The sequence below is a fragment of the Aulonocara stuartgranti genome, assembly GCF_965226115.1.
Source record: "Aulonocara stuartgranti genome assembly, chromosome: 20".
Classification (NCBI taxonomy): Eukaryota; Metazoa; Chordata; class Actinopteri; order Cichliformes; family Cichlidae; genus Aulonocara; species Aulonocara stuartgranti.
In genome coordinates, this window is record NC_138956.1 from 4,313,299 (window position 1) to 4,326,241 (window position 12,943).

The following is a 12,943-nucleotide window of genomic DNA, read 5'->3' on the forward strand; positions in this document are numbered from 1 at the left end:
GCAGCCTGGGACATCGGGACTCATCAGTGACTCAGAGTGTGCAGGATATCAGTGCCAACCTGGAGCCACCAGAGAGTGCTAATTGTGTCTGTTTGGACTCCAATGCATGACTCTGGGAAATGAAACAGCACAAACCAGTTCCTGTCACTGATTAGTATATTCTTTGGCTGCCTACATGGGACTGGTTGGTATTTCTGATCTTAAGTTTGCTCAGCAGTGGAAAAAAAGTAGATTTGACTACTTTATCCCAAACAACATACAGAAATGTGAAATATTTGCGGTGATAATTAGAGTAAAATGTATTTTGGGGGTATTTATTGTGTCTAATGGTGGTGTATGCTCAGTGCTGCAGAATGAATGTTTAAGAACAGATGGATAAGGTGTAGTAGACTATAATCTACATGCTCTAATAACTTAGTTAGTAGAGCATGTAGATCCACATGGTGTCTGCATTACATAAACTGTGAGAGCCTAACAGCCTAAATAAACCATTTTGGGTCACTCTTCTGGCCTCCACACTTATTTGTTGATTATAATCAAGTGCACTAAAACGATGTTCTGTGTGTGCTCTGAGGGTTTATTCAGCTCAGATAAGCATGTGTAGCCTTACTCATCTGGCGCATCAGGTTAACGTGACCTTCTGGGGTTTTGTAGCAGGATAAAACTTGAGTAAAGTTGATTTAACTTTGGTCGGATAATGTTTCTTACATTTAATACAATGTAAGTGGACACTTTGTTAGGTACACCTTGTTTCTGCCACACTGGCCCAGTGAGCTGTGTAAATTTTTGTGGTACAGTGAACTGACTGTAATGTTCAAAAACCCAGTTTGAGATGATTTAGGTTTGTGACGCGATGCTTTCTTGCTGCGCGACATCATCCTGGATGTCTGACATCAGCACAGACACGTGTTTTCCTTTCAGAGCACTGTGTGTGAGTGTGTGTGTGTGTGTGTGTGTGCGTGTGTGTGTGTGTGTGCAAACTGCCTGGCTGCATCTTACGTCAAACAATCGAGACAGACATCCAAACACATCGTGAACCTTTTGCCTCAGATCATACTCAGAAACTGAACAAATTCACCTGAACTATTGATTATCGCATTTAGCTGCGTTGCCGAATGAGGAAGGATGACGACAACTTATATGGATGCATAAAGGTCGATAAAAGTCCTGTTCTATAAGCATGAATCACTGTGCTTGTATGGAGCACATTAGGGCTGATGTGCAGGAAAAGAACAATATTTTCAGCCCTTGCAATAACTTGTTAAATGTGAGAGCTCCCCCTATTGATGAAATCCAAGATTACAATAAAAGAAAAAACCACAGATCAGCAGCTGTAATTGAGTAAAAACCAGCCTATCTGTGTACAGGAAAAAAGCAGTCTGAGAATAATCCCCGGACACAACATGCTTGCACATCATGTCGAACACTACTCCACGCGGTGCAGCATGCAGGGAGCATCAGCGTGTGAATGTTTGTGCCCTGAGGTTGATGCAGGGTGGAGAGGCTAAAGCAAAGTTGCCATGGAAACTATTGTATTTCCCTCCAGTGCCATTGGTACGGCTGGCATGAGCATGTATCTGCTATTTCCATCATTATTCAACACCTCAGCGCAGTCACAGGACACACACACACACAGGGGAGCTGAGGAGCAGCGTATTAACAAACACAAAGGTTCTTCTATGTTCGACTCTTAAAAATATCACAGTAGTATTGCTATCATCACATCTTGGGCTATTATACATGAAACTCTCAGGGCATTGTTGATCATTTTGTTCCTTAGTCCCCATGAACATTGTTTGCCGATGAAACTAATTTCAAGGTGAGAAAATATGATACTTATCATCGTTTTCTCGCTGCACGCTCATGAAACTAGGTCATTAAACTGTACCCACAAATTCAACCCAACATGAGTGCAAAGACTTTCCAGTTTAAAGAACATGGCAAATATTACTGATGTGAGATCTAAAAGAACAAAACACAAATACACAAGCATAAGCCAAGTTTAGTCAAGCAATTACTTATTTTCCAGACGCATGTAGCAATGTCTTTATTCTCTTCACTAAGCAGAAGTTTCCATTTTGTCTTGTGCGTTGCGTCTGTTAAAAGTTAAACTGCTAAAAAAAACTTTCTGGGCTCTCGGACATTTTAATTATTCAACATCTGATGTTGTAATTGCTCTTGTAACACTTGCACTTAATTCCATTACTATTTAATTGCTTTTCTTGTGCAAAATCTCACAATCAGTAGCATTCAGAATGATAATAAAGACAATTAAAAAACATTAGAGAATGTTAAATCTTCTTTTAAAAAACAAAACAAAAAAAACTAATTATAATATTATTTATATAATATGATGACATTAAACACTTCACACCCACAACAAATGCACCAGTGTGTATTGCATGGGCTGGGCTCTTGTAAATGTTAATCTCACCTCATTAACTTTAACCACTGGAATTCTTTTCCTTTCTACAAATCAATAATCCAGCTTTGTGTGAGGGATTTTGCCAGATTGAGCATCGAGGGGGATTTTGGTAAACTAAGCATAAGGAGAAAGAATCAGAGAAATCCTGGATGAAGTGATTTTTCTGATTTGCAATTTTTTGGATGCTGCCGTGCATATCAGATGGACCTGATGTGACCTGCAGCGGGCCTGTCATGATAGTCAAAATAAGAACCCCAAGTCCATGTGGATCTTGTGCCAGTGAGGCACTAAGACCCAGTGGAGGGGAGGGAAGGCGGGTGCCCCCCCCCCGCTGCCTGCCTGTCTGCGCTACACGAATCTGCAGTTTCTTTGGTCGCATGCTGGCGATAGCACGTGTGTGTGTGTGTGCAAGAGTGTGGGGAGAGTGTGTGAGTGTGAGAGACAGAGCCCCTGCACTCTTTTTTTTCCTTCCATCTCAACCTTCTGCTTCTGCTCTGTCTCTCCACCTCCAATCTTGCTGCACGAGATCTAAGAGGACGGAGGTGTGCGTTGTGTTTTTGAAGGGAAGAGGAGGGGGAGTGGGGGTGGTCAGGATGATGACGAGATGAAAGGGGCCAGGTGAGGAGGAGAGCAGGAGTGCCCCTTTCCTCTTTCCCCCTTCTCCTTCTCTCTCTCTCTCTTGCTCTCGCTTCCTCTCTCTCTCTCTCTCTGTGACGTGGTGTGTGTGCGTGTTTGCTGTGTGTGCTTGAGAGAGAGAGTGAAACAGGTCGGCTATGCTTCAGCAGACTGGACTGTGAACCTGCACAGGAGGAAGCAGCCCTTTCCAGATTGAGGTATGTCACTGAATTGTCATCACACGCATTTCCACAATACCTGCGCCACGTGGGGAGATTTGTGATTGAGTGAAAGACGGGATGCTGAAGGCGGTAGAAACTGACTCAAGGGGCAGCGTATTCTCTCATCAAATCACACATTACGTTAACGTATCCACATTAAAGGACAAGGACGTGTGAGAATAGATATTCTCGTCTCATTTAAAACCCTGTTTTTCGCTTGCATGTTGCTGCTGAGAAGTGAAAGTGCTTTGTAATGAAAAAGGACACTTGAACAACAGGCTTGTTTTCTGCTCACGGTAAACACAGTGTCATGTGCATATGATAGGGTCATATGGTTTTCAGTCAGCAGTTAGAGAGATTTCGCACAACCTTAGGCTGAAGCTTTGTATGAATTTTGTGCAGCTCTTAAAGCAACATAAACTGGGCAAGTGTGAGTTGAACGTCGCACAACAGCTTGTGCTGGTTTAGAGTCCTCGAATCTTTCTCCAGTTTTTGCCAGTAAAACTTTCATAAAGATTAAAGATCCTTTGAGAGTTTATTCCACTTCACTTTGGAGAGTTACACTGATGATAAATGTTTCCATAAAGCAATCAGGGCTGATTAGACTAAGACCCTCCAGAAGACTGCTCCACGCTTGTCTCTGCATCACAGATGAGCTGCTTTTTAAAAAAAAATTCAGCTGAAGGTGACTCTTTCCCTTTGACCGATTCAGCAAAGGCCACCTACTTATGCTTCTGTGTCTGACTGGTGGCTGTTGTGCTCGATGTGCATACGTGGGCAGGAAAAGAAGAGGTGCTTTGCAGGGATGTCACACTTGTGAAATGGAAAACTTGCACCTGCAGCTGTGCAGCATATGGAAATGTACCGAAGGCTTTGTGCTCGTTCCACGGCTTTTATAGCGCGTGGGGTTGAGCGCAGGTGAGGTTGCGACAGTAAACAGTGCAGGATCTACTCCAGTAGCAAACACTAATACGGACAGCTGAAGGTGCTCTTCTTTACTTCACATCCCTTTTAGGCAATTTTAAAATGCATACTTTTTCACTCAGAAACACATTTAATACATTACTGTTAAAATACAGCGTAGATAATTAAGAAACTGTTCAGAAGTCCTATCAGAACTTTTTTATAAAAAGAAAGTAAAACAAACACTTTGTTTTACATGTCAGGATTGCACTTGATGATCTTTTCGACCCAGCGGTGATCTGTGAGTTTTGCAGATTATTTTCTATTTCAGTTTAGATCTTCTGTCAGTTAAGGAGGGCATACGGTTTACTCTGTGCTTTGAGCCTCTCCCTGGGGTTTCAGCTGCCCTGAAAAGACACATCTGATGATTCAAAAACTCAAATATGTAGTAAATGGTGACTTATGGTTATATGCTAGGCTACAAGCAGGACTGGATCAAATCTGATAGGTTTACATTTAAGTAGAAGAGCTAAAATTAATCAACTTGAAATTAGAAAAATTACAGAGCAAAAAAAAAAAAAGGGAAAAAGTGATTTTTTTAGGATATTAAAATCAAATGATCAAATTCTATAACTACTGCCTTTTAATCTATAATTTTGCAATTTTGTAATCACTTATCAACTGCACACGTTTTATCCACTGAAAGTCAAGAGAGGATGCTTCAAAAAATCTTCTGTGTTATACAAAAGAAAATAAATCAAATGTAATATTTGTTGTGGCCACCAGTTAAAACAGCAGTTCTCCTCAGTATATTTAAATCTGGCCCTTTGTTTAGGGTTAATTTTACATTTACATTGCACATTACATTGACCAATCAGATGCCTCAGTGATATCATTGCATGATTTTTCGTTTGTATAGAATATTATTTACCTTTTAAATTAGTCTCAGACAACTAGTTTTACCTTTTTTCATTCATTGTGGCAAGATGAGTCTCAAATGTTTATCTTCAGCAATACCTGACTGAGCTGGACTTTCTATTTTGTTTCAGATCTTTTGTGGTGTTGTTAGAAAGAGGACGTCTTCCTTAAGAGTTCTGTTACGCCCGTGTTTGATCATCTGCTTAGCTTTGGGCCAAGGTCTATGGAAGTGAGGACCTGTAGGGTTCAAGCTGCCATGACAGAAACCACTGCCTGAGCTTCTCAGCGATACTCTACGAAAGGGGAGGATGGGTGATGGGCCCGTGAAATTCAGCGGACTGTCTCCTCTTTATCCCATCCTCTCATGGAGCGTCCTGTCACACCAAGCCCCTCCTGGAACACTTCTTTCTCCCTGTTTCCACCCTCACTGCAGCCAAACATCTCTAATGTCACCTCACCCACGACGAGCATCCCAGGTGGGATAGATTTGAATCGCTCCTTGGCACTGTGTGCTATGCTCATTATGAACATGCTTGCAGTGGTGGGCAACTTGGCTGTGATCATTGTCATCACCAAAACGCCGCAGCTGCGTAAGTTTGCCTTCGTGTTCCACCTCTGTCTGGTGGATCTGGTGGCAGCGCTGGTGTTGATGCCTCTGGGGATGCTGTCAGATCAAATCCTGGTGGACGAAGCGCTGTGTCGGAGCTACCTCTGCTTGAGTGTATGTCTAGTGAGCGCTGTCATCCTCACCATATGTGCGATCAATGTGGAGCGCTATTACTACATTGTCCACCCCATGCGTCACGAGGTAAAGATGACAGTGGGGGTGGTGGTGATGGTACTAATAGGAATCTGGATTAAAGCTGTTGTCATGTCAGTACTTCCACTCCTGGGCCGGCTGCTCCAGGGAAACCAGGGTCTGGGGGCTTCTTCCCTCCTCGTTCCCACTCAGAGACACTGCTCCCTCCACTGGACAGGTGGCGGGATCACACGCCTGGTCTTCATGGTTTTCTTTACAGTCATCTATTTTCTGTGCCCTATGCTGATCATACTGGTGGTCTACTGCAACATGTTTAAGGTGGCACGAGTAGCAGCCATGCAGCACGGCCCCCTCCCCACTTGGATGGACACTCCAAGACAACGATCCGAGTCTGTGAGCAGCCATTCAACCATGGCGGCCAGCCTCGGAGGAACTGGTTCCCGCACCACCCCTCAAAGGACCTTCAGTGGGGGGAAGGCTGCAGTGGTTCTGGTGGCGGTGGGAGGCCAGTTCTTCTGCTGCTGGCTGCCATATTTTTCGTTCCACCTTTACTCGGCTGTAGTGTCTACCTCCCCTGCTTCATTAGCCCAGCTGGAGGATGTGGTGACATGGATTGGCTACTTCTGCTTCACATCCAACCCCTTCTTCTACGGTTGCCTGAACCGTCAGATCCGCGAGGAGCTGAGCCGCCACTTGGCTTGCCTTTTCAAGCGCGCTGGGCCCAGAGAAGGAGAGCAGCTGCCCAGCCGAGAGGCCTCTATTGAGGAAAACTTTTTGCAGTTCCTTCAGGGCACTGGATGCAATCTGGAGCCCTGCAACTCTCACAGCAGAGCCAGCCTAGAGTTGCCAGAGACTGAGGATCTTCAGGAATCAGCTGTTCAGCAGCACATGCCAGCTGACTTCCACATCCCAGGGCAGATCCTTGAGGAAACCTCAGAGTTCATACAGCAGCAACAGCTGAACAATGAGCTCCATGTATCAGAGAACTGCTTCAAAACTGTACCAGAGCTGTAGCCGACTCATGTACGCACTCTTCTGCCATACAATAAGCCAATAAATATATTTAGTTTTCTTCATATTTTTTACAATTTGTTGAATTAATACATCTCTAGCTGATGCTACAAAGTGCTTTAAAGCAAAGTGAACTGTAAACACGGTATCTTCTTGGAAGAATTTAAGTTATGTAGCTTTTTTAGTGAAAGACAGACTTCAATATATCTTGTGCTTCATTTTACTTTTAGCCCAACAGTCAGATGCACTGTAGCATCACATGCTTTAAGAGCCATACGGTGTGAGGCCGCTTCTGTGTCACATCAGTGGACAAACACCGAGCCCTTGTTGTGCTTATCATAGTCCAGTGAAGTGACAAATGTCACATAAACATAAGAAGTGTGGAAACTTTGTCAAAGCAATGTTCATAGTTGTCAGTGTTTTTATTACGCACTGTTAGAGCCATTCAAAAGAACTTTTCGCAGAGTGTTTAGTTTTGATATGCATTCATTTAAATGTGGATTCCCCGCTGAATATGCAAAGACAATGCACCATACAAAGTTCATCATATCAGCCCCTCTGCCCTGCCATCTGCATTTTCGCCCTCCTGGTTATTGTTTAAAATGAATTCACCAAGAGATGAAAATTTTCTCTCATCATTGTGTATTCAGAGCAATCAGTTCAAGGTTTTACTGCTGGGTCTTTAAACCAAACAGATACTTTATAACCGATTTAACCAACAAACACTTTCATCATTAAAAGACAGAGCACCGCCCCAGGCACTCGTACGTGCACCAACAAAGTGTTTGCAGAACAGCCAGTTTGTTTAAGTAAAAGATTCTTAGTTCCTGTAGCTGTCACTGCCAGTTTGTTAAGTGAGTAAAGAATCTGTTTTTATCATGTATTTATTCCACTTGCACATCTCATTACACCAAGGAATTAATGCAAAAATGTTCCTCCATATAGAGTTTAAAATATTCATCGCGCTGAACAGGGATCATTTCACAGCTGTTACTGCTGCTGGTATTTATAATAAACAGGCTGACAGAGTATTTTTAACCATTTTCCAGGAACGTTATTATCGTGTTTATCTGTTCTTAGTCTTGTGATTATCACCTCCTCACCAAAATCATCTCACATTGGCAGACTCGTGATTGCAACCCCTCCTCCTCCTCCCCAGCCCCCCCACTGAAAGAATTGCTTTAATTGTTTCGATAGAGGTGGCGTTAAGGATTTAGGCTGTAAAGAAGGAAAAACAAAAAACTGACTACAGCATTAAAACAGCTGAAATACGGCTCGGGATGAACAGATTCGCACACCAGTACTAATTACCCTGTAATGTCTGCACTGTTTACAGGTAAACATAAGGAGCTGTGTGAGTGCTCTCGTGTTTGTGCAATAAACAACCAGGGCTTGTTGTGGCTACATAGAGCACAGAGGTGTGGCAATGCTTACACATGGAAAGCTTTGCCTTTGGCCTCATTCAAACGGCAGATGGAAGACATTGGCGATACTTTTTCTGATCTCAGGTGGAATACAAACTGTTTGCACAAGTCACACGAGAAGTGACAAACGTTCCAAAGACAAATTACAAGGCACAAGTCTCTTGCTAAACACTTTCTTTCTTTCTTTTTCTTTTTTAAATACTTCCTATCTATTGCTGCCTTCATCCATTCTGGACTGCCTCATACCGGACGGACGGCAATGATCACAAGACACTAAACACAAGGCGCGCAGGAGAAGGTTCATAGCTTGCTGGGAGTCAGAACAAAAAAAGGTCTCTTTGTCAGGGAAAGGCATAATGTTCTTTAACTATCTTGCGATATGACTGTGCTGCATGTTGTTTTTCAGGCAGGGTTGCCCCATCAGCTTCTCTTAAAAAGAGCTTTAACGTGAAGCCCTACCTTAAACTTAGCAGCGACGAGCGAGTGACATACAATCACTGGCATGATGCTCAGATTTCTTTTGTGTTTATTTATTTTTTAATAATTTATTAACAGCTGATAGACTGCTAAAACCTTCCAAATGCAAAACTATTACACAATTTATTTATTTTAAAAAAATAATTTAAAACTGACTCGATTTATTTCACTTGCACTGCTGAACGGGGGTTTAATCTCTTTGGATTGTCTCTGTTTTTTTTCTGTGGAGTATTACTTTATTATTTTTATGATACAATGCTGTAATAACTTCAGTGATATTTCCCACAGTCTGGGGTCATTACAAAACCCCTTATACCGAGAGAACATCAATCCAACGCTCAATCATCTGGTTTCCATTACTCTAGCGGCAAAATCGCCCAGACCAATCTCATTAAATGCTTTAAGCTGTCTTTCTGTGACCATCTGTTGATTGCGAGGACAGAGAAATAACCTGGTCTGAAGGTGAACTGCAGATAATATTCTTACCTTTGGGAGAATTCTGGACATCATTAAACAGAGTTTTGTTTGTACTGTAAATCATCAGTACAGTGGTGATGTTTTCCATGTTCCTCTGTGTTTCTCTTTTTCGCACTTCAGCTGCAAAGGCAGCTCCTATTCTTAATTCTTAAGATTTTGTTTGTCTCCATGTTAAGATTTTGCTGTGTACCTCCCTCCCTCAACTGAAATCATTAAAGATGCAGCAAGAAGATTAACTTGAGTGTTGCTGGTTGAATTTGTAGTTGTAGACATATTTTTTTTTCCAGATCAATAACTGCATCAATCGCATGAGCAACCCCATCAATCATCTCCTTTCTCTCGTGCCCTCTAGGTACCTCCTGCTCTTTACCTCTGCGTGTGTCCTTGCACACATGTGTGTGTGCGTGTGTCCTTGCACACACGTGTATGTGTGTGTGTGATGTAGGTAGGGGGTGAAATGAAACAGTAGGACAGGATGAAAGAGGAGTGACATTTTGAGTAAGGTGGGATGCTGCTATCCCTCAACAAAACACTGCCCCCATGCTGGACTTTTATCACAAATGTAGCAAAACCTGCGAGCTAGTAAGACAACACAGCCATATTGCATCATACACACAACAGACCTCATTCTCCTCATGTCATTTACCAAACACACTCTCTCAATTTGGCATCTATTTACGCTGCAGCATCCCTCTGACATGTCAGTACTGCAGCAGCTGACCTGTACAGCTGACCCCTCCACCACCCCAACATCCACCTGCAGGATTTAGGAGGTCACAGTTAGATCCACTATTTGCTCTAGAAAGACAGAGTTGTTTGCAGCTTCACCTCTGTACACCACTGCAGTGGTGCAGAATTTCAGCTTAAAATCAGTGGATTTTACAAAGACCTTGCATGAGCTGTTGAGGAATTGCAGCCATTCTTATGCTAAGTCCCACATTTTCAGAGGCTCAAATTTAACCGGACAGTTGACTGACAGGTACTTTCATGCCCAGATGAAGGCTGTTCCCTTGTTATTTCATGCCAAATGGAGCAGGCATAACATCTGAAGTTGATTCAAAGTGTTTACTTTGTTTTGTTTTTTATAGCTGTCACTTTAATGTTAATTATGAGACCTAAAGAGTGAAGGAAATCATCATTAGGCTGAAAACCCCCCAGAACACCATCAGAGAGACAGCAAAAACCTACAATGTGATGCATTGTTAAAAAGATTGAATTCACTGATCAGCGTAGCAACACTAAATAGCCTGAAAGACCACAGAAGATAGCTAAAGTGCATTAGGCCAAAATTCTTTTCATTGTTTAAGAAAAATAGCTTCTCAATTTCTAACCATGTCAAGACGACACTCGCGGAGGTTGGGGTATCATTGTCAAGGTCTACAATCAAGAAATGCCTTCATGAATGTAAATGCAGAGGGTTTACAATCAAGGTCTACACTGAAGACCAGAAAAACCAGGTGAGACTAGAAGACATCTAAAAGCACTCACACTCTCTGCTCAGATACATCCAAACGCCACAAAACTGATCAGACAGCGCTTCACGGTGCAAATGGATAATGTACCCAAAACAAACTGCAAAAGCAACTGAAGAGTTTTTCAAGGCAAAGAAATGGGATATTCTTCCATGGCCGAGTGAGTCACCTGATCTCTGATGGGGATTGTGTATAAAATGTCTGTAATTCCTGATAAGTTAATGCAAAGCTTTTGTTAAAAACCTTGAATTAAAGCTGAAAAATCTGCTCTTCAGTCTTAATGGTTTGATCTATAATCCACCGTCATTGTCTCTTTGTCCAACAAATTAAGGACCCAACTGTATTTAACTTATACTTTCCATTATCACGTGTAACAATTTTTGGGTGGAATGATAGTTTAAAAAGTCTAGAGGCCAGCACAAACTATATTCTGCTGCTGTGATGAAATCATTTAATTTGTGAACTTTCTGACTGAACTTGGGGTTCTGCATTGACAGCCTTATCATTAAATGCACAAATTTCACAAATAATGTGAATACGAATAAGAATAGATAAGAATAAGAATAATTTATTCTAACAAGGGGTAAAGACTAAGTCATTGCAGCAGCCCATGCAAAACATGCATGGTTACTCAAGTTATAATTATTTTTATTATTTTTAAAAAAAAAATATATACACATATTAAACTAAAACTAAAGCCACTACTATGTTTTAGTAATGTTTAATTGCTTTGTGTATGGACTATACAACACCGTAGCTCGTAAGGTAGCAGGGGACTTAGTTCCCCTCTTTGTTTATTGTTATCGTAAGTTTATATGTTAATAGGCCACATGCAGCACTAGTTACTGTAAGCTAATTTCTTTTTCATATGCAAATACATATCAGCATATCCCCTTTCTGTATTCACCAGATACATCAAAACACAGAGGACACAAGCATCATCTGAGGCTCCACCACAGCTTTCTGATTATTTTAATTTTCATACACTCTCGTGTGCTGCACCCCATTGGACAGAGAGACTCATAGCTTTAATGTCGAGCAGCAGCGGGAGCCTCCTGCAGTGCACAGAAACAGTTCAAACAGCCTGACCTTTCGATAGGCTACAACACGCCCAGTGAAAGTGCCCAGGGACTGATGCCAACATCAAGTCAATGTGACATGATGGCAGCATCCCACACCTGCACCCAGTGGCCCACCGTCAGTGTGGTTTGGTATAACGAATTGCCTCTTATAAACCAAACATTTAAACCGAGGCCTACGAGCCTCTAAGCTCTGACAAACAGGCTCACAGCTACTAAAAAACAAAGTGTAGGTCAAACAAGAGCTCACACGAATTTCTCACTTACTTCCCAATCCTGACTTCCCTGAAATCAGCTGTTGCCCTGGTAACCTGTGCTGATGACAGTGGTGTGAAGTTTGTTTGGCAGCAGGAGCTGGGGAAAAAACGATATTTTATAAAAGGTTATTGCATCATTTATAAAAAACAAAACAAAACAACCAAACATTAAATTGTCCCTCTTAAAATACATGTCACATATAAAAGTATTCTTAGAATGGCACCTATGTTTTTTTTAATAGTCTTTTAAAAAGATGGTAGATATAAAATTCAAATTATCTTTGGTTGCATTAGGACACGACAAAGAAAGAAAAAGGTTAGTCCACTGACATAAGTGTAATTCTTTTAAATTACTGATACCAGTAAATATTATCTGCTTCCAGATGTTCAAATGTAGTGAACTTTTTAACTGCTGAGATTTCACAACAAAAGGGTCAATAAGCTAATCCAGATGGAGATAAAAATGACCAGGATTGTCACATCAATCCAACACACATAAAACACTGGATACATCTCTGTCACTCATTTCACGTATTTAACGTGTAAAATCTTAATTCTAAACATTAGCTTAACTCTGCTAATACTGCTGCATTTAACCGTTCCGATAATAAACGCGCACGAACCTCCAGGCTCATTGAAAGGTGTGCCCCCAAACTATTTCCTGTTCAAAAAGTCAAAGTTATATCTAATAGCTGGAGGAAACCGTTTTTTGGGCCCCTCAACCTCTCTGGGCAGGCACAATATCATACAGACTGAATAAAGGTTAATTGAATTCCGCATTTCAATGCGCTTCATTCGTGAGTCCCCAGAGGGCGCAGTCACACCACACAAAACTCTCCTGCCTGTACTTCAGAATGAGCTACAGAGAAAACTTGCAGATAACCTTCACGTGGTCTAAACATTA

The 12,943-nt window shown here is 41.8% G+C and overlaps 2 protein-coding genes across 3 annotated transcripts in view; one reads left to right on the forward strand and one right to left on the reverse strand.

Annotated features, from left to right (window-relative positions):
• amigo1 (adhesion molecule with Ig-like domain 1) overlaps positions 1-12,765 on the reverse strand; it is a 38,691-nt gene extending 25,926 nt beyond the window's left edge. The window contains exons 1-2 of one of the 2 annotated variants that reach the window (XM_082517971.1): positions 12,663-12,765; positions 12,050-12,136 (exon numbers count right to left, since the gene is read on the reverse strand). The gene's annotated coding sequence lies outside the window, so the exon portion shown is untranslated. Of the gene's footprint in view, positions 1-12,049; positions 12,137-12,399; positions 12,416-12,662 lie in introns of those variants that run through there. The other variant, XM_082517972.1, reaches the window with a different exon arrangement.
• gpr61 (G protein-coupled receptor 61) lies at positions 2,777-9,467 on the forward strand. Its single transcript, XM_082519882.1, has 2 exons — positions 2,777-3,258; positions 5,214-9,467. The coding sequence occupies exon 2, from the start codon at positions 5,447-5,449 to the stop codon at positions 6,854-6,856; it is 1,410 nt and encodes a 469-aa protein (XP_082376008.1). The 5' UTR covers positions 2,777-3,258; positions 5,214-5,446; the 3' UTR covers positions 6,857-9,467.
• Positions 12,766-12,943: the final 178 nt, after the last annotated feature.